The 19,639-nt window shown below is 38.4% G+C and overlaps 2 protein-coding genes across 2 annotated transcripts in view; one reads left to right on the forward strand and one right to left on the reverse strand.

Moving 5' to 3' along the window:
• LOC148741321 (uncharacterized) overlaps nucleotides 1–19,639 on the forward strand; it is a 220,957-nt gene that overhangs the window by 4,510 nt on the left and 196,808 nt on the right. The window contains exons 5-11 of the mRNA XM_088738767.1: nucleotides 655–726; nucleotides 902–973; nucleotides 1,542–1,613; nucleotides 2,166–2,237; nucleotides 4,202–4,273; nucleotides 4,806–5,811; nucleotides 6,344–6,434. Of these exons, the coding sequence (XP_088594893.1) occupies nucleotides 655–726; nucleotides 902–973; nucleotides 1,542–1,613; nucleotides 2,166–2,237; nucleotides 4,202–4,273; nucleotides 4,806–5,811; nucleotides 6,344–6,434 (1,457 nt within the window). The remainder of the gene's footprint in view (nucleotides 1–654; nucleotides 727–901; nucleotides 974–1,541; nucleotides 1,614–2,165; nucleotides 2,238–4,201; nucleotides 4,274–4,805; nucleotides 5,812–6,343; nucleotides 6,435–19,639) is intronic.
• LOC148741322 (anoctamin-4-like) overlaps nucleotides 15,605–19,639 on the reverse strand; it is an 18,736-nt gene continuing 14,701 nt past the window's right edge. Inside the window, exons 19-25 of the mRNA XM_088732590.1 lie at nucleotides 19,195–19,292; nucleotides 18,533–18,666; nucleotides 18,299–18,451; nucleotides 18,114–18,166; nucleotides 17,236–17,444; nucleotides 16,929–17,061; nucleotides 15,605–16,623 (exon numbers count right to left, since the gene is read on the reverse strand). Of these exons, the coding sequence (XP_088588716.1) occupies nucleotides 16,441–16,623; nucleotides 16,929–17,061; nucleotides 17,236–17,444; nucleotides 18,114–18,166; nucleotides 18,299–18,451; nucleotides 18,533–18,666; nucleotides 19,195–19,292 (963 nt within the window). The 3' untranslated portion in view covers nucleotides 15,605–16,440. The remainder of the gene's footprint in view (nucleotides 16,624–16,928; nucleotides 17,062–17,235; nucleotides 17,445–18,113; nucleotides 18,167–18,298; nucleotides 18,452–18,532; nucleotides 18,667–19,194; nucleotides 19,293–19,639) is intronic.

Consider the following 19,639-nt stretch of genomic DNA (forward strand, 5'->3'; position numbering starts at 1 on the left):
TTTGTGTTGTCTGCAATCTTTACAGTTTCTTATCTTTACAGTATCCGTGAGCGATTTGTGATGTACTTTCATTTTCAGGCTCAGTCTGAAACTTTCACCTGGGTATACAAAGTAAATCATCTATTAATTAATTACCTACACACGCTGTTTAGGTTCAAGTAAGTTTCTCGAACACAGGCGGAGCTGCTCAAAAAAAGTTTCATTTCGTTTTATTTCTCCAAGCGCGATGCTGATAGAAGGATTTTTGAAAAGATCCCGAGATTGAAGATTATGCCTTAATTCATATTGCGCTAGCGATATTTTCGACACCAAAACTTGCCCCGTTCCCTTCACTTCTCCGCTGCCTATGCTTTGTTTATTTATTTCGTTAGCTCCTTTCACTTAGTTAGTTCAAGTACAGTCTGTCCAACCTTTCTAATATAAATACCGTTGGTGACTTCCTCATTGTTAAGGAGGTCTTTGTTTTCAATTAAGCAAATATTTACAGCAAATTTAGATAAACACATTTTTTTGGAAGAAGCAAGGGACTGCAGTAGCACTAGTGTGATTAATAAGAAAATGGTTAACCCTAGTTCCCCCTGAAACCGTTTGATAGCGAAACAAGACTTACGGTCAATTTGATAATTTCTTTTCCACCACCCTTGTTTTCTCAAGGGGTTTATCAGATAATCAACTTGAGGAACTACCCGGAAACATTTTCGTCAACCTCACCAAGCTGTTGAATGTGTAAGTCATCAACTGCTACATCCAATGTCTCTTGTAAAGTGTTTTTCGCCGAGCTTCATAAATCACCTGCCGATATAACGTCCCAGAATATAGTTTTGAAGGGTTTTTACTTTTTTCTTTACATTAATCCAAAACTTTCTTTGTTGATTTTTTATTGGGTCATTTTATACCGCAGAAAACTGGACAAAAACAAGCTCAAGAGCCTCCCCAGGAATTTGCTCCATACTCTGGACAACTTAACTGGGCTGTAAGTTGTGCAATTGGGTTAAAATATATCACTCATTTTATGAATAACATACTGTAATCTGGGCAAGCATTGATCTCGTCATCCAGTTCAACTTAATCTAACAGTTCTCGATTATAGGAATACGAACATGAAGACATATATCGAGAGCGTGGCAAATCTAAATTACTTTTAGTTGCACTAAAAAACTGCGATAATTTAGGCTAGCTTTGAAAACAGCCTGAGGGATAAGGCAGACGAAAAACTAATCGAGATGACGGGAAGCTGTCTGTTCTACTACTATCAGCTGACTCTAAATCCACGATATCTTGTTTGCCTCGACAGCTTGGTATATAAGGATCTTTTTAAATAATTTGTGTGATCCGCGGGTTTCACAACAGTTTTTGTTTGGTAACTATCATTCTGTAGCTACCATTCAGTTTCCCTGTTAATGAATGTGTTTATATCTCCTACCCGTAGTGCAAAGTTATGCCTCTAACAAATAAACATTTCTTTGTTTGCTTAGAAAAGCATAGGCCAGCAGTCCAATAAACAAATTTTGGGAAATTTCTAACACATAATTTACCTTAAGGTATCTCGCCGAAAATAATCTCGCGTCTTTGCCTAAAGGGATTTTCAGTAACGTGAGAAAGCTTCAGGTTCTGTAAGTACGGAATTTGCAACAATCACCTGTGGATTTTTGTTTTTTTGTTTTAATATCAAGAGGAACTCCATATCACACCATGCCACCCTATGCCATATCCTACTATGACACTAGACCACACCAAATGTTCGTTATTAAGGACCACATTACCCATTTCAGTTCGTGTCCACACTTTTCACCCTCAAATCACAGCATACCATACCATTCTCCACCACGGCCGAAACTTGCAACAATGCTCAAAACCTTCCATTTCTGAATCCCCAAACAAAAGACACACCTACCAGCTTATTTTTAAACTACACCAAAACTCGCTGCAGTATAGTGTATACCGTACCATAACATACCACACCACACCACACCTTAACATCCCCATCATACACCCCAAACCACACTCTACTGTTTCACATCAAAACAAATGATCCACAACACACCATACCACACAAGACTTCACGTGAACAATTGCCCTAGCCCCATATTATGGTGAATATAACAGTTATGATTATTTTGTTACTTCCTAACACAGATCTGTCTTTTTATTATTTTTCTCCGCAGTACTCTTTTCAATAATAGGATTCCCGCTGTCACCAACGAAAACTTTAATGACCTTCCAAATTTGGTGATTTTGTGAGTATACAGCCACTGATGAAATTTATCATAAGACCACTACATTATGTCTTAAAAATAAAGTCTACTGCATCCTACTGGACTGACTGAAAATAACAAATGGTTTACGTCAGTGAAACCCTGTAGAAAAATACATTTTTTCATCGCGAATCAGGAAATAGGAACATGGTGTTCTAGTTGTATTTTTTTTTTCAGCAAAAACACAAAGAAACCGCAATAAACTTAATTGCCGAATTCAAATTTTTTAAGCGACAATTCCCTTTATTTGAAAGCGTTATTGAAAAAGGCAGAGTTATTATGAATTACCCCAGTAAATGCGTATGTTTTTTTCCTTTTTCTTTTCTTTTTTCTCTTATTGCTCCTTTATTAATCTGTTATTAGTTGTTGTTGTTGTTGTTGTTTCACCAACAAGAAAATGTTGAAAAGACTCTTTTCACCCCCTAATTCCCATTAGTGACCAAGACAGAATTTCTCCTAACAATATCAATACAATATCAAACAGAAAAGTGAAGAGAATAGGAAATAAATCAATAAGGGATAATCGGTTGATTCAATACCAAATTCTCCAAAATAACATCATAAGATCTGAGTGGTAGGCCGAATTATTACTGCAACCTTGGGAGTCAAAGAGTAAACGACTGAGCCGATTGAATTTCAGGGAATATTATCCTCCTAGCCGTTAATAAGTCACTGGTACAAGATTATAACAAAAAAATCAAGACAGAGCTGGCTTAACGTTTGTGAATATATGAAAATCATATATGTGAACTACGGCTAAAAGAAATTAGAAGGAGAGCGATGTTCGCAGTTATGAACGCTACTTAAGCAGTAATGAAAATAAGGCCTGAAAAAAACTAAGGCCTGTACGGGATTCGAATCCATGACCTCTGCGATACCGGTGCAGTGCTCTACCGACTGAGCTAACAAGCTAGCTGGTATGACATCGTACATTCACAAAAGTTGACTCATCACTTCACGCGTTTATTGCAAACCAACGCCTAGTTGGCTTGTTAGCTCAGTTGGTAGAACACTGCACCGGTATCGCAGAGGTCACGGGTTCCAATCCCGCACAGGTCTGAATTTTTCTCGAGCCTTATTTTCACTACTGCTTAAAGGAGTGTGCAAAACTACGAAGATCGCTTTCATACTAACATGGCTGGTTTGTTTGGAAGAAAAGATTTTTCCAAGCAACATGGAGGTACGGTAATAAGACTTTCAACTAAGGTGATAAATATATCTTATTAACCAAGCGCGAGGGCCGTACTGGGAGAATATCGGCCAGAGGTCTTGACAGTACGGACCGAGCGCAGCTCGGTCCGTACAAAAAAGACCGTGGGCCGATATTCTTCCAGTACAGTCCCGAGCAAGCTTGGTTAATAAGAGATTTATTATACTACTGAAGTTCAAAGGGATACAAGTGCGGTATCACTCGGGACCATTCGGGACAGTGCCCGGTCCAATACTAGAGAATATTGACCGCCAATAGACCATTTTGATTGGTTGATTTTAGTTATTGACCCTCTGACTGCCCGAGTCGTGTAATAATATGAATTATTAAAAACTAGATCATTGGATAATGAAATTCAAGACTTTTTATTGGCTTAGCCATCATGGTATATCAGCCAATATACCATAATCTACAAATATGGCAAGCGTACGTGTCAGCTTAAAATCAAAAGGGAGCTAAAAATTTAATAAAATTTAATAATTTAATTTAACGTTTTTAATAACACAATTATTCCACTCGCGCTTGTTGGATATGAGATGATTATAGCCAACGAGGCGCTACGCGCCTCGTTGGCTATCTATCATCTCATATCCAACGCACGCTCGTGGAATAATTGTTAATTAACCACCGTAAAGGTGGTTAATTCATATTATGAAGAACGTGGGGCGCGTTTTGACTGCATGGCACAGTTTTCATTTTTTATCCATAGTATTCATAGTAGCCTTCTTATTTTTAGGTATATGCATAAAAACGAAATGTCTGAGCTTCCTAACGGGTTTTTCGATGGAATGAAGAACATCATGAAAGTGTAAGAAGTTTTTTTTCGGTGCTCAGTGAAATGTTCAATATCATATTGATGTTTCAATTTTCCTCCAATACTGACTACTGACTCGATAAAAAAACTTTGAAAAACCTTAAAAATGGGCTCAAATTTATTAGAATTTTCATTCATGATACACGATATGACCACAAGATTACTGTATTGCGCTTGTCATTCAGAAATCAGCAATTCAGGCGGGCTCGCTATCTGGCAATTAGTGCACGTTTTGATTTCGCAATTAAAACCTGTGCGTTTTGCAAAATATTCAGCCGGTTTAAAGTCGATTTAGCCTCTTGACAATTTTTAGTTAGAAAGAGGTTGTGTTGAACTTATGATCTTTTGCGTGTATGTGGTTTAGTTCTCCTTTTTTGGGACCCCTTATATTTACAGCCCACCTCACTTAGCTTCAAAATGAGCGAAAAGTTTGAATAATTTTGATTATGAACTACCAGTGTGAGTGAGAACATATCTTTTGCGTTTTTTTACCTGCTGAATTTTCCTTCTACTCTGTCAATTACAGGATAGTGGACACCAATCTTATGTGCTGTCATCTGACGAAAGAAGACGCCCAATGCACCGCTTTATACGACGACAGCTTCGCCAGTTGCGAGAGCATGTTCCGCAACTCAGCCCCACGTAAAAGTATCTGGGCAATCGGAATCCTTACTCTGCTTGGTGCCGTGTTTGTGTTTGTGTGGCGCCTGATCTTTAAAGAGAGAAACGTGGTCCAGCTTATCATTTTAATGCACTTAGCGGTTGGGGATGGCTTGATGGGCGTTTACCTGGTCACCTTGGGTGCCAAAGACCTGTTATGGTCGGGAAGTTACTATCTGCATGACTTCCAGTGGCGATCCGGTTTATCGTGTCAGGTCATAGGCGCAATCTCAGTGCTGTCCAGTGAGGTGTCTGTAATGTTATTGGCACTCATCTCTGCCGACAGGCTGAAGAATATCGTTTTCCCCTACCATGGAAGAGGGCTGACTCTCAGGAAGGCACACATTCTGTGCGCAATCATTTGGGTCCTTGGTTTTGTCATCGCATTCCTTCCCCTCAGTGACATTGGCTACTTTTATGACACCCTAAAGCGCCCTGCCTACTACGGGAGATCCGTGGTGTGCCTCCCTCTGCAACTGTCTAAAAATTTTCCAGCTGGTTGGGAGTTCTCCATTGCTATCTTTGTTGTGTTCAACTTCCTCCTCTTCCTGTTCATGATGGTAGCTTATGTCGCAATCTTCCTTAAAAGTTATAACTCCAGCCGTCAGCTCGCAAGGAAGGGAACCATACGGGAGGTGCAGGCAAAGAAAAAGAACAAAAGTGCTAGAAGGGAGAGAGCATTGGCCAAGAGAGTCTTCTTCATCATCCTCACAGATTGTGCTTGTTGGATGCCGATAATCGTCATCGGCATCAAATCTTTGGTTGATAAAGATTACAGTCCCCAGGGGGATCTTCCTGCATGGATCGCTGTCTTTGTACTGCCAATTAACTCAGCCTTGAATCCGATCATCTACACCTTATCAACCCCTCAGGTATGACAGGGACATACATTAGTACAACGCAATCGACGTATTCCTTCACCGCACATTACAACGTTTCCTTGCAGAATACTTAAAAGTGGATAGTAAAAGATAACATTGTTGGCTTTCTACTGAAAACCATATTGTGGAATTCAAAAAGTCCAATGAATGGATTTTTCATAAATAAAAAAATAATAGCTAGCTTATCAAATATTTTGATTGTAAAGTGCACACGGCTGTCACATGGAGTTTCAAAAGTAATCGTTTTCACACAAAAACTACACGCCCCTTGAAAAATATCATTATAAACATTTGAGCACGAAATTTCTGAAAGCCACTTGGACAATTTCTCACTGCCCTTAAGAAGGCATTTGGTCACAACTGGATAAATGACTATACAATTTAACTGACTGATTCTAGCAATCGGCCTTCCAAGTGTCTAAGCCGTATGATAAGCTTCATTGCTGTTTATGAAACACTACATTATATTTTCCCTTAATTTATGCAGTTTTAGTGAAATACTCGCTTTTCAATTCCCAAACAGGTACAGGGCATATTACGACCTAAACTGCAATTTTTTGCAAACCGTGTGCGCAGCTTTTTCTCTTTCTGTAAAAAGCAACAAAGTCAACAAGGTGAGCTTTAACGTTTTCCTTGATCGCCCTTAACATTATTACATCAATATAAAAGCTGGCCAAGGGTAAGGATCTGCGAAAATTTTTGACCTGATAGTTTTTGCCTTGGATTTTTGATCATTTTGTTGAGTTATAATTGTGTTGTGCTTCTCTCAAACCAGCAGTATACATACAGGTACCAGAGGAGTGTGAGTGACATCTGATAAGAAGCTAGGGTGGGGTGAGGGTAGCCTATGATTGAGAGGCATTCCAACCGGAAGGAGTAGAATCCTAATCACTTCTTGCCGTAAAAACTGAGAAAAGGTCTAGCAGCTGTGCGAGTCAGTTTCGACGTTGACTTCAACTTTAAAAAGAGAAATTGAATTTCAAAACCAGGGCAAATAAGTCCATTTTGAGGAGTTGTAAGAAAATGATGTCATAAAAGGCATCTCCAGTGGAGAGGTTTTTAATTCAGTAGTGTCCTGCTGACATTTGGTGATCGGAGGTGGTGAAGGGATGGTTTCATAGAACAATTTTGGGGAGGTATGTTATTATTGTGATTGGACATGAAAGCTCATGTCAGTGTACCTAAAAATGATATACTTCAGGGCATTTGATGGAATAAGAAAAATTAACATTTTATTGCATCAATAAAGAAGCTCACTAGAAATAATAAGAACCTATGTTTTGTATTTAAAGTAGAGAAAGACCAAGAGGAGGACAACGGTGGAAATTTGCAAATGGTTTTCGTGGAAGGTCAGTCGTTTTCTGAAAGTTTATATAAAAGGACATAGCCTCAACTACTCTTTTAAAAAAATAGCAACTGACGATAATTAAGAACCTATAAGGAGTCAAGGAGACAAAACTGAGAGTACCACAAAAGTATTGGTATAGTCTTCAATCGAGAAAGGGATCTAAAGGGTCATCATTTCTCCATAGAAAGAATTGCTTGGAAAATAACTTTGTTCTTCTCTGTCATGAATATGCAATTTTAATGTTATCAGTATCTTCATTCAGAGCTAAGGCATTGATGGCTAATGAAGAACTTTATCTTTATCTGTATTTCATTTCCATTTCAGTTCATCCGTACAAAGGATCGCGGGTAAATGACAAAAATGTTGCGTCCCAAGCTGATGGACAAGGTAAAGTCTTCTTTACATCAAATAATTTCTTAAGTCGGTTCATAAGTAATCACTATCTCTTTATTTTTCTCTTTTTTATACCAATGCCACCTATGTGGCTTTTAGTGTAGTTAATTATGTTTTACTTTTGTTTTGTCTTTTTATCCAACTATTTCTTTGCGGCTTTTTTATACCTTTAGTTCAATTTATTTTGTTTTGTCTTCCCTGGAAGCTTTTTGTGGATGCAATGTTGAATGCGGCCAAATAATTTTAAATCGTTTTCTTATTATTTTTCGCGCATCGATTCCATAGGTGACACGAATTAATGTCAATTCAGTTTCTCACAAGCCTTTTGTTGCCTAATTATTTGATTAATTTGTCAATCCATTGGTTAAAAACAACTGGCTGAAAAACGGCTCATTAAGAGCAAATGTGGCCAAAAATCGAACATTTTCGAAACATCGTGGCAACAGCCAAAAAATCGATTCAGCTCATATTCTCAAGTCATTTGGGCCTTACAGTGAAAAGTTAGGGTCGCATTAGGCGATGTGCCCCGATATGACAGATTTTTTGCACCAAAGTGACCACTTTCACACCAAACTTTGCCAAGTTCGACCCATGCCTTAGGTAGGTCTAAATGGGAAATAAATGACTGCATACTTCGTTTGGCTGAATATCAATTTATTTTCGAGAAAATCGATAATGACTGAATTCCACTAAAATGCCGCTTTAGAAGCTCAAAATTTTTCAGACGAATCTGGGAACGTCGTGCCACGAACTGAAAACACTTGGACCGATAAAAAGGACCAAATCTTGAAAAACAAAATCAAAACATATGTTGACAGCCATTTGCGTAATTGTTGATTGTTTTGTATACACAATCTAATTGAATTTATCGGACCTTCATCTAACTCGATTAAAAATAGGTCAGAAGTAACTCGTTATTTAACTATGTGCTAAAAAAAATTATCGACTGAAAATCTGGCTTTTGGAAGGCGATGTGTAGTTCTATTCGATCTCCGAAGGATTTTTTGGGGAAATGATTCAGTGCGATTTCATTCAATTTTAAAGTTGGATAAAATGCGCTGAGTTGACGGTGCCGTCAGTTAATGAAAATGTCTACATCCACACGATTGTTTCGCATTGCACATCCAAACTGCAGCTTTTTCAACATAATATCCACTCATCCTCCATGCTGCTGTTTCACAGTAGAGGATTGCAGTCCTGAAATTGTTGCATCGCTCTCACAGTAGCGATGTAACTCGGAAGAATAGTCAACACCGCCTGATAACATTGTTTAAAAAGCGTATCTCGGGGTTTTTCTAGACCCATTTCGTTGCAAAAGGAGGCTGTAATTACTTCAAGAGATCTTTGTCGAGATATAAGTCTTCAACCCAACCGCGAACCAAATGTGAGCGGAATGTTGCCGAAAAGCATGCATTTTACCGCATTTAGAGAGACTGCCTCTCAATGATGTTTAGAACACTCAGTGAGACGTGTAGAAATGGACACCTGAGCTGTGTTCAAACACTAGTCGTGTATAACAAAATTTCGCTTCTCTGAATTTCTGATCTGGATGAATTGCGGAGGGTTATCTAGTTATTTTAACTAATATTTGCCATTTTTACCCCAGTTTACGTGAAAACCAAACCGTGTATAACCAAGCCGGGTACTTCAAATTAGGATGTAAAATTTTTTTGTTTCTTTCTTAAATGGAAGGCTCAGTTGGCTGTTAAGGATTCCTTTTTACTTCCTTTTCTATAAAGTTCCTCATTCCATATATCAAAGAAACTTGTTATTAAGAACTCGTAGAAACCTAGAGAAGAAGTATTTATAATGTAGTATTCTTCTGTTTTGGTCCTCCTTAAATCACGGGCATGGAGGTATTTATCCTCTGTTCCTTCATCCATTTGTTTACTTAGGTTCTGTTGAGTTAATCGGTCGGCTTCAGCAGATGCAACACGATGCAAGCAAAGTCAACGACAAGACAGACCTAAAAACTGAGTTGAAGAAAATTGCTTCAGACAAGGGCTTCAGAATTGTTGACAATGAAGGATCCGGAAATTGCATGTTCTATGCTTTGTCAGATCAACTGGAAATTGCTATGAGAATCAAAATCAAGCCTGACGAATTGAGACAAATATTGGTCCAGTACCTCAGAAGAAACCCAAAACTAGTATGTTGTTGTCTTACACTCTGTGTTAACCACTGTTACTTTAGGAGCACCATAAAGGTTAGATTCACATGTGGGCCAACTGGCCAACACATCACTACTCTTCCTGTAGGGGATAATTAGGATAATAAATACCCTGAAATCAGCGTTTAGTATAAACCACATCGCGCGCTCATTGGTAAGTGATCAGCAAGTACCACTCACCGTCTTCTGGTATAAATAGAGGATATTACATGGCCGCTTGGGGATACGAATTTTATCTTCTCGTGCTGAAAGTATCTCTGAATGGTTCGCTGCGCTCACTCGTGAGAGATACTTTCAGCACTCGAAGATAAAATTCATATCCCCAAGCGGCCATGTAATGTTCTATACAGATACTGATGAAATTTCTACATAAAAGACAACTTTTTTTATTCATTTTCGAAACAGCAATTGGGTAATTATGTTGGCAACCATGGCCACACCAATATCCTCACACGTGAAAGATAAAAATAGTATCTTCACTGCGCGCGGTGAAGATATGATTTTTTAGTAAAAGGAGAAATCCTGGTATTTCATCAGTATCTATATAATAAAGGTAAATAATTAGCTACCTCAGTGTCGGTTGTTTTCCTATTTATGGATTGCTCGTAAAAACACGCTGTGTTGTTCAAGTGTTTTAGTATAGACCATGTCCGCGGGTCACGGATGAATTCAGGACCTCATTGTGAAAATTAAAGGACTCTGTCTTGTGTAGATGGCGGCCAACCCAGGGTTTTTTAAAAGTACTTCGCACTTGTATCTACCCTAGACGGGACGATTCGGATTGGATAACCTTGACTCTGGATAAGGTGGACACTAGATATTCGATGTTTCAGAAGGGTAAATTTAGGAGTTGAGACTGCTACATCCAATGTAGATCCTTGTGTTCATTACTCTTATTGGTTATTATCCGTTCTTACTGTTGTTTAGTATCTCTTTGTTATTTTCTCATACGATGACTCCTTCCAACGTACTCAACCTGGTCCAGCGTACCATTAACTTTACACTTTTAAGTTTCGTTCTCTGTTTTAATCTTCTCACAGCCGAATGGAACAGATCTGTTTCACTTCGTCCATGGACATCAATCATGGGCTGATTACTTAACGTACATGGAGCAAGATGGCGCTTGGGGTGACCATGTTTTTCTATGTGCCGCAGCAAACCGCTACAAAACTTGCATCCGTGTGGTCAGCAGTCTTAACGCTACTCACGATGTTATCTTACGGCCACAATGTCCTGTTGACAAAAGCAGGACACTTGTGTTGGGACATATCCATGAAGTACACTACGTCAGTCTTCACTCCACGCAAGGTACAATTCTTTACATTACACCCAGTAAATGAGGTGTGAGTTTATAATGATATTTTGTGTAATTATCTACATCACCTAAGAGGGAAGGGGTGGCTCTATCGTTCTCTGGTATAAGCCGCCGTCAAATGATCACTGCCAATATGACGTCACATAGCCGACACTGGAAGCGCTTCGCTAAGTTTGCTCAATAAATCTCAAGGACAGTAATAACAGCTAACAAAGAAAATGCCATTACAGGCTCCTAGTGTTGACTTTTTTTCCGCGAGTGCACAAGCTTTGTTATTTATATAGTGAATTTAGAAATATACTGTCTTGTGAAAATGTTTGTTTGTAATTTCACCAATTTCAATTCGGGACGAGTGCGGCTGACAGCCATATTTACTTCCGCGCGTGTCAAAACAAACCAAAACGTACGCCGTTTTTTCTGTAGGCTTTGAACAAATCGACCTCATAAAAGGAGATTTATTCCTTATTTATGTAGGTTTATACCTATTGCTATTTGGGATGAATCTAATAAGTCATTTTTTCTTCAATCCTTTTAAGTTTGCAGTCGTCGTTGTATTAAATAGAGGTCAGCCACGATTACATACTTATCAGTTCTGCTAGTGTTGTAAAGACCTTGGTAAGAGCCAAAGATTCTAGTTGATATGCTGGCTGGCTTCTGTTTATCTTTTTTGCTTGTGGCCCTTTTATTTTAAAACGCTCTCGCTACTCCTGTGATTAATTTTTCCGGGCTTGTATTGTAAATTGCTATTATGGCCAGAGTGTGGACTTGCGTCTTAATCCTCTAAGAGCAAATGTGGCCAACTTGTTTCGAACAGTTTCGAAATGTGGCAACAGCCAAAAAATCGATTCGGCTCACTTTTTCAAGCTAGGCGGGCCTTACTGTGAAAAAAACCACTGCATACTTCGTTTGGCTGAATATCGATTTATTTTCGAGAAAATCGATAATAACTGAATTCCGCCAAAATGCCGCTTTAGAAGTTCAAAATTTCAGACGAATCTTGGAGCGTCGCGCCACGAATTGAAAACACTTGGACCAATAAAAAGTACAAAATCTTGAAAAACAACATTCAAATTTAGGTTCTTGATTGTTTGTATACTTTACCCGACCTTCTTCTAACTATATTAAAAATTGGTCAAAAGTAACCCGTCACTTAACTGATAAACAGAATAATCGAATGAAAATGTGGCTTTTGGAAGGCAAAGTGTAGTTCTTTTAAACAATCATTATCAGGAAGTGTTGACTATCCTTCCAAGTTATTATATCGCTAATGTGAGAGCCATCGATGCAACATTTTCAGGACTGCAATCCTCTACTGTGATTCATCAGCATGGAGGGTAAGTAGATATTCTGCTGAAAAAGCTGTATAGTTTCGATTTAAAATGCGAAACAATCGTGTTTGCGTGTGAATGTGTACATTTTCTACCAACTGACGGCACGTCAAATCAGCGCATTTTATCGAACTTAAAAATTTGATTAAATCGCACTAAATCGTATCCCCAAAAAATCCTTCGGAGATCGAATAGAACTACAATTTGCCCTCCAAAAGCCAGATTTTCATTCGATTATTTTGTTTAGCACATAGTTAAATAACGGGTTACTTTTGAACTATTTTTGATCTCGCTAGAAGATGGTCGGATAAATTCTATTAGATTGTGTAAATAAACTATCAAGAATTGCTCAAATTGCTGCCAACCTATGTTTTGATGTTGTTTTCAAGATTTGGTACTCATTGGTCCAAGTGTTTTCAATTCGTGGCGCGACGCTCCAAGATTCGTCTGAAATTTTGAGCTTCAAAAGCGGCATTTTGGCGGAATTCTGTTATTATCGATTCTCTCGAAAATAAATCGATATTCAGCCAAACGAAGTATGCAGTGATTTATTTCCCATTGAGACCTACCTAAGGCATGAGTCGAACTTGGCAAAGTTTGGTGTAAATGTAGTCACTTTGGTGGAAAAATCTGTCATCGGGGCACATTGCCTAATGCGATCCTAACTTTTCCAGTTCGCAAAAACTTTGAAAACCGGCCAAAACATCAAAGACGCCGTAGTGCTTGGGTGGGGCAGGTAGATTCGGAAAACTCGGGTTAAACAATAGCTATCACAGCGGTAACTGTCATCGCTTGTCAGTAAACAGCAAACGGCTCGACTGGTCGCTGAACTGACCAGACATGTGGCGCTCGAAGTAATCTTCGCTGACGTCGATTTCTCGCTCTCATCATAGCGGCAGTCAAAACAGTTAAACAGGCGTTAACCCATCTTTCATAGATCATACGAAAGACAAAAAAGTCCTCGTGACTTAACTGAGTAAGAAGAATAAGCATCACCGTGATCGTTATTAACAATGCTTCAACGGGACGCATTTTTTTAACGTTTGTTTTCCTTTTTCAGCTCACTGCTCTCTCCCCATTGCACGTCGATAAACGTCAGTAACAATCAGACTTTGTTACTGATTGACTGACTGACCGGCTGACTGACTAATTGAGTAACCAATTAACTTATCAACCAGTTTACCGATTGACAAATATCGTTTTTTTTTCCTTCTGGTTTAAATCAGAACAAAAACAAGACTCCGAGCAGGACAGAGAAGGACAACAGGCAGCTTCCTCAGAACAACCATCAACTTCCTGTGAGGCTGCAGAAGAAAAAGAAGCCGTTGATTTCGAAACCAAGAGTGGTGACGGAGATGATCACACTACCACGGACCAACCATCAACTCCTTTGAAGGGAAGCAGCGAAGAAGCTGTTGAACAGGAAGACAGGAAAGGAGGAGAAGAAAAAAAAGAAGCCGAAGAAGAGGAACGTAAGATTGTCTCCGATGAACCATCTACTCCCTCCCAAGAAACCACCGAGGAACCTAAAGAAGACCAAGACACTAACAGTGAGGATGACGAGAGGAAGAAGTTCCCTGCTAAACCAGAGTAGGAAAACTGCTTGATACGACGCAGGCAGTGACTTAACTAAAATGACTATGTCCTATATAGCATTCAGATTTTGTAGTTTCGAACAAGTATAACTGAGCAGATAGCAAACAAAAGACATCAAAACAACAACAAAAAAAGTTCCGTTAATAATTGAGATTGCTAAGACTAGGGTGTTTCTAGTTTGGTAAATTTGATTAAAGATTACTCGCTGAAAACAAAGAGACCTAAAACACGTATTTATCTCATATTTCACGTAGAAGCATTTCAACATGTATACACAACAATTTGGTAGAGTTCGATTTAGGTCCTTCTTTCTTGCATTTTTCCTTGTTTTATTATATCGGCCTATTTCAATCTTCTCTCCCGTTAAGTAAAATTTCAAGTATTGCTTTCGCTTACAATGGAAAACTGCTGCATAAGGTTGTAGAACCATTTTTGTAGTACTGGTTAGAAGCCTGTCTCTAGGGAAATAAACATACATTCCCGAAACAAGGTTAAAATGTTTGTAACGAACAAACAAAGGAGAGGCTTAAAGAGGTATGAACAATGAGAATGTAATCATGATTACAGTAAGCAATGCTGTTAAAACAAACTGATTATCAATAAAACCGTCGAGAGAGTTTAAGTTACTTAGCCTACTGGAAATTACTTGATACTTTGCGGTAAACACCAAGGATTTTAAGGTTGTAGTTGGTAAAGGAACTCCTTGTCAGACTTTGAAGTGCTTTTAATTTAAACCACAAAAATATTACAAAGATAACAGATTATCGCCTGATTTAGGATGAGGTAGTAGCATAAGAAAGGAGTTAATTTATGGACTGCCTGTCGGAACAAAAAGGGTAGCCAATAGTTGACATCTGATCATATTTGTAGTAAATGTGACTTCCCTGACAAGGAGAAACTAAGGAAAGTTTCGACCATACTTTGGGCGCGGAACGGATCATCAGACTTAAAATTGCAAAATGAAGAAAAAAACAAACACAAAAATATTGAAAAAAAAAACAAAAAACAAAAAAACAAAAGAAAGTGAGGGACCCCTTAGAATTGGTACATGGAATGAATGTTAAGTTCGGTGACAGTACGTCGCTCTACTTCAATCTTGATTGAGTCTGTATCGGATTTTGAAAAATGGTATACATAGGGTAACCTGCACACCTGCAACAACCAATGACAAAGCAACCCACGAGACGACTGCTTGTTTTGTTTCCTGCTTTCCAGCCAATTAAGTACTCGGATTTGGGTTGGCCAAATGAAAGGAAAAGGCCTAATTTCTGAAGATTTCATGCACATGAACTAACAGATGTTGGGAACACATGGGCAAAAACTACTGCAAAACAAAGAATGCATTATGACAGTACCGTCTCAATAATTTGTACTTGTCTTCCTGTCGAATGTTGGGATTCCCTGTGGGAGAAAAAAAAAAAAAAAAAAAAAAAAACAGCGTATCCTGCCAAGCCCGACGTCCCTTGATGAAATGCAAATGAAAAACTGTAAAACCGTTTTACCCTTTCTATTAACCCCTGCTAATCTAGTATCCACCTCGATACCCCAAGTTCTGCGAGGAATTTTCCTTCTTACCCGCTCCACATTGTCTGCAATGTTTCAAATTGATTAATCCGCCAGCACTAGCCCTTCCCTAAGGTTTCGCGGACCCTTTTATTCACATTTTTCTAAAGAACAGGCATCAACTAATCCAAGGAGCTTCTTTTCAAACTAAGGTGGAAAGGAAAACTATGATCCTCTCTAAATTTTACATATCAAGACGTCTGTTCCGTTATCCTTTTGTATTCTCAAACGAAAACAAACAGAAAAAGCAATCGCCGTAGAACGAAGCAGTGAAAAAATCATTAGCTATACAAGGGTCCATATTACCTAGCATTTTCTTTTGAGTACTTTTTCAATAAGTCCTGGATGTATTCTTATTCCTTAATCTCACCGGCTTACCAAGGCATTGAACGGTATTTGGATCGCTTTTATGGAAAAATAAATATTATATCTTGAACAACCAAAAGACCTGATGTTTTCCTAAAGCCACTGAATGCTGGTTAACGTAATGTTATGATAAGTAATAAAGTAATCGAAAAGCTTTGTATCAGCACGTATCCTAAATCCTCGAGGTCTCGTAACCGACAGCAATTTTACATGTTACTTCAACCACGTATCAAGTCAGCACACGAACCAACAATAAATACAAACTACTTCAACGGTGTTTATCTTACTGTCAAGTTATACTTTTTAAGTACAAAGGCGATCTATAAAATACAGATAATTACTGACCTGTTGCTATTCGAAACATTAAACTTGAGTTTATAAATGCAGACTATCTTGGCAAGGGAGCTGTAAGCTTTGTTATACTAATTGACACGTTTTCACGCAACTTGTGACAAGAGGTGGTATTATCAAATTTAATTATCTATACGATATCGGCCGGACGTCACTGTCTACGAGGTATTTTCTGTCTAAACAGGACATTCTACAGCATGTCATCCTGGCCGCGCGAATGTTCTCCAAGGACTGGAGAGACCGAGTCTTGCTGATCTGCTGAACGTAAGGCTTCACGGGCGAGAAAGTTCTCTCTCTTGATTTGATTATCAACTTCCTTTGGAACATCCGGGATAATCCAAGCCAAAATTGCCGTTAAACCAAACACGATGTGCTGCGCAAAATGACAAAAGATATAGGACGGTCGGTTAACCAGAAGAAAAAAAGCGAGTGCGAGGGAGTTTTCTTCAACTAAACCTTTCTTTTGTTATTCGTCCTTTTCATATGTTCTACAGAACTGCGACAAGAATCATCAAGGAAACAAACAGGAGCACAGAGGGAGTGAAATCTTCACTTCACAACATTGCTGCATTAGTTTTCACCAATAGTTCTCTTTGCAGAAAGATGACTTGGATTCTCAGTGCACTGTCAGCCGGAACATAAAGTGCGTTGAATAGTAAAAAGAGAGCAAATACTCACCAGAAAGGCCACCACAAAAAACAGCTTGGCCGCCAAAATATGCCAATAGGCTGTCGAAAACTTGTAAGCATTCGGATTTGAAAAGGTCGTGCCGTTTATTGTAATAAATGGTCGTTCATAATACCCTCGGAATCTAAAATGCAAGTACACAAGATCTTTAAAACTTGAAATGTTTTGGGTGACTTATGATTCTTACAACAGTGTAGTTACGCGTTACGGAAGCTTTGACTCAGTAAATTGAATTAGTACATGAATGAATAGGGCTCAAGAACTAAACCATAAAACAGAACCCTCCCTGTTATTTTACCTGCAGGTAGGTAGACCAAACCCACAACTGTTACTCTGTAAGACAAACTCAGTAGCAGCATCTCCGGAGGGTCTCTCAGTATCAGGAAAATCAGACACCACAAAACACGACAAGGTGTTGTTTACAAATCCTTCCAAGCTGTCGTGGTTTTCACCTAAGGTGTAATACAGTCTGGGGACGAATTCGGAAACAAAGGCAATCACAAAGCCCTAACAAAAAGGTAAAGAAAAAGAAGCAAGTTGTCGTGATAATAAGTTGTGGCTTTCCTTACAACAAGTATTCTGGTTTAAAATCAAGAAAATGCCGAGTACGGCTTGCATTTCATCTTTGACGACAGGCAGAACAAAAAGATGACTCTCTGCTGTATTGTGCAGTTCATACCACCGTTTAAAATTTTTCAAGTATGCTTCCTTCAACTGAGATGACTCGAAATGTAGCACTGAGCACTTAGGATTTGATGAAGCAAAACTTTTTCCCAGGTTCCGTTGATGAAAAATTGTTGTCGAGCAAAATGAGCGGTCCTTGTTAAGATGCTTGATCAATGTCTGTCCGCTTGAATTTGCACGTTGTCAAAGCAATGAAACATCCTATCCTATCCTATCAAAACATCCTCTATTCTAGCTCTTACGGGCTAATAACTATTATCATAAGGTGACCAAAATTGTACTATATCATTGTTATTTGATTTACAAGTATTTGCTCGAATATGGGAAAAACTGTCTCATTTATCTTCTGTTTATTCAATAACATTGAAGAAAAGGATAACTGTGTTTGTAATTTTTGCTCTGTAATTTTCCGTTTCTTACTGATTTCTTTCTATTTAAATCCTCAAAGAAACAATTTCGAAAACGCACAACTTTTGTTAATGAGATTCTTACATTTACGACCACAGAGATCTTCGTAACGCCTTTCAAGATTGCATACCAAATTCCTGTAAAGAAAAAAAAAATGGGATTGTTTTTCAAGTGTTCCGTTCGGTATTTCCCAAAATTGAATTTCAATTAATGAAGAATGTCAAAGACCATCAAAAGTAATCAGCCCTGTCTCTGTATACATTGCATACCTATATCCTGCGCACGAGTTGCCATTGGTCGCTGAAAAACCATGATAAACTTGTAAGCATCGAGACGAATTTCCAACAAGTTATTGATCAGAGCGAAAAACGGACCAAGCGGAAAAGCGGCCACAAACAGTGTCACAAAACCATACTGGATGACTGGAAGAAAAACAGCATTGATAAACTTCAGAAATTGGAATCATCTCCTTCGCTCAACCGTATAAGGTGCACAGTTCTTACCCATCTCGAGGTATTCATAAAACAGCCCGTGCACGGGATACTGAGTCAAGTCATAGTCCAGTTCCCAGCGTGTGTATTCGGTCAAGTCAGGGGTTTCAATATTCTGACGGCGCCTCCACCAATTCTGAAGCTTTCTATAGAAAATATTTTTGTTTTGATTTTAGAAATAAAAGAAACGATAGCAATAATAATAATGATGATGAAAAAAACAAAACAAAACAAAACAAAGAAACAAATGGAGTGCTTTCTCTACATATCACTCACTAATTTTAGATTTGAGTCCAAATATAACTAATCCTAAACGCTCACAAATTGAGTGGCTTGCCCTGTGCATACGGTGTTACAGGGCAGAACAATCAAAAGATCTCTTTTCTAAAATGTGTTGGGAACATGTTGTCACAAAGATACATTCCTTTTGCTGAATTTTTCAGCAATTTCAGTGTCCTGATTATTAAGCTGATAGTTCGCTATCCCTTACGAGCTATCAGACCTACATGTAAGCTGTAATGCAAAATAGTCCAAGAAGATCGAACAGAACGCAAATACTCCTAGTTCACTGTAAACTGTTATAATATTAGGACACGGAAATTTCCAAAATCTACACTCAGTCTCCAAAAACTTCTACGTTTCAAACGTAACTCATCTCTTTATCGGCTACTTACGGTACGATTATTTCAATAAAGTTATTGAAGATCTGCTTTCCAACCATGATAACTGCCAGCTGAACCAAGAGCTCAAATAAACAACCTGCTGGGTTACACTACCAGGACAAAATAAAGATTGCCTCAGAATTCTCCTTTAAAACTGCTCTTTGTTTAGGAGTTACTTTCAGTTACTTTAATCATCATTTTATCTTTTATTTCCTGATTTAAATGAACTGATATTGTCAACAGGAAGTACCTACGGGTCAATTATGATATTCAAATTGTTACTGGCAAACCTTGTATTATCGCACTGTAGTGTCACATTTAACAAATATTACTTAAGGTATAAATCCTTATCAAAGCGCTCTTCTTTGGATACTGCTCCAACGAAAGGGGGAATACGATCTTTCCTTCCTTTTCTCACATATTTCTTAAATACCCTTATGCGTCACGAAAAAACCTT

Source organism: Stylophora pistillata, chromosome 1 (assembly GCF_964205215.1).
Source record: "Stylophora pistillata chromosome 1, jaStyPist1.2, whole genome shotgun sequence".
Classification (NCBI taxonomy): Eukaryota; Metazoa; Cnidaria; class Anthozoa; order Scleractinia; family Pocilloporidae; genus Stylophora; species Stylophora pistillata.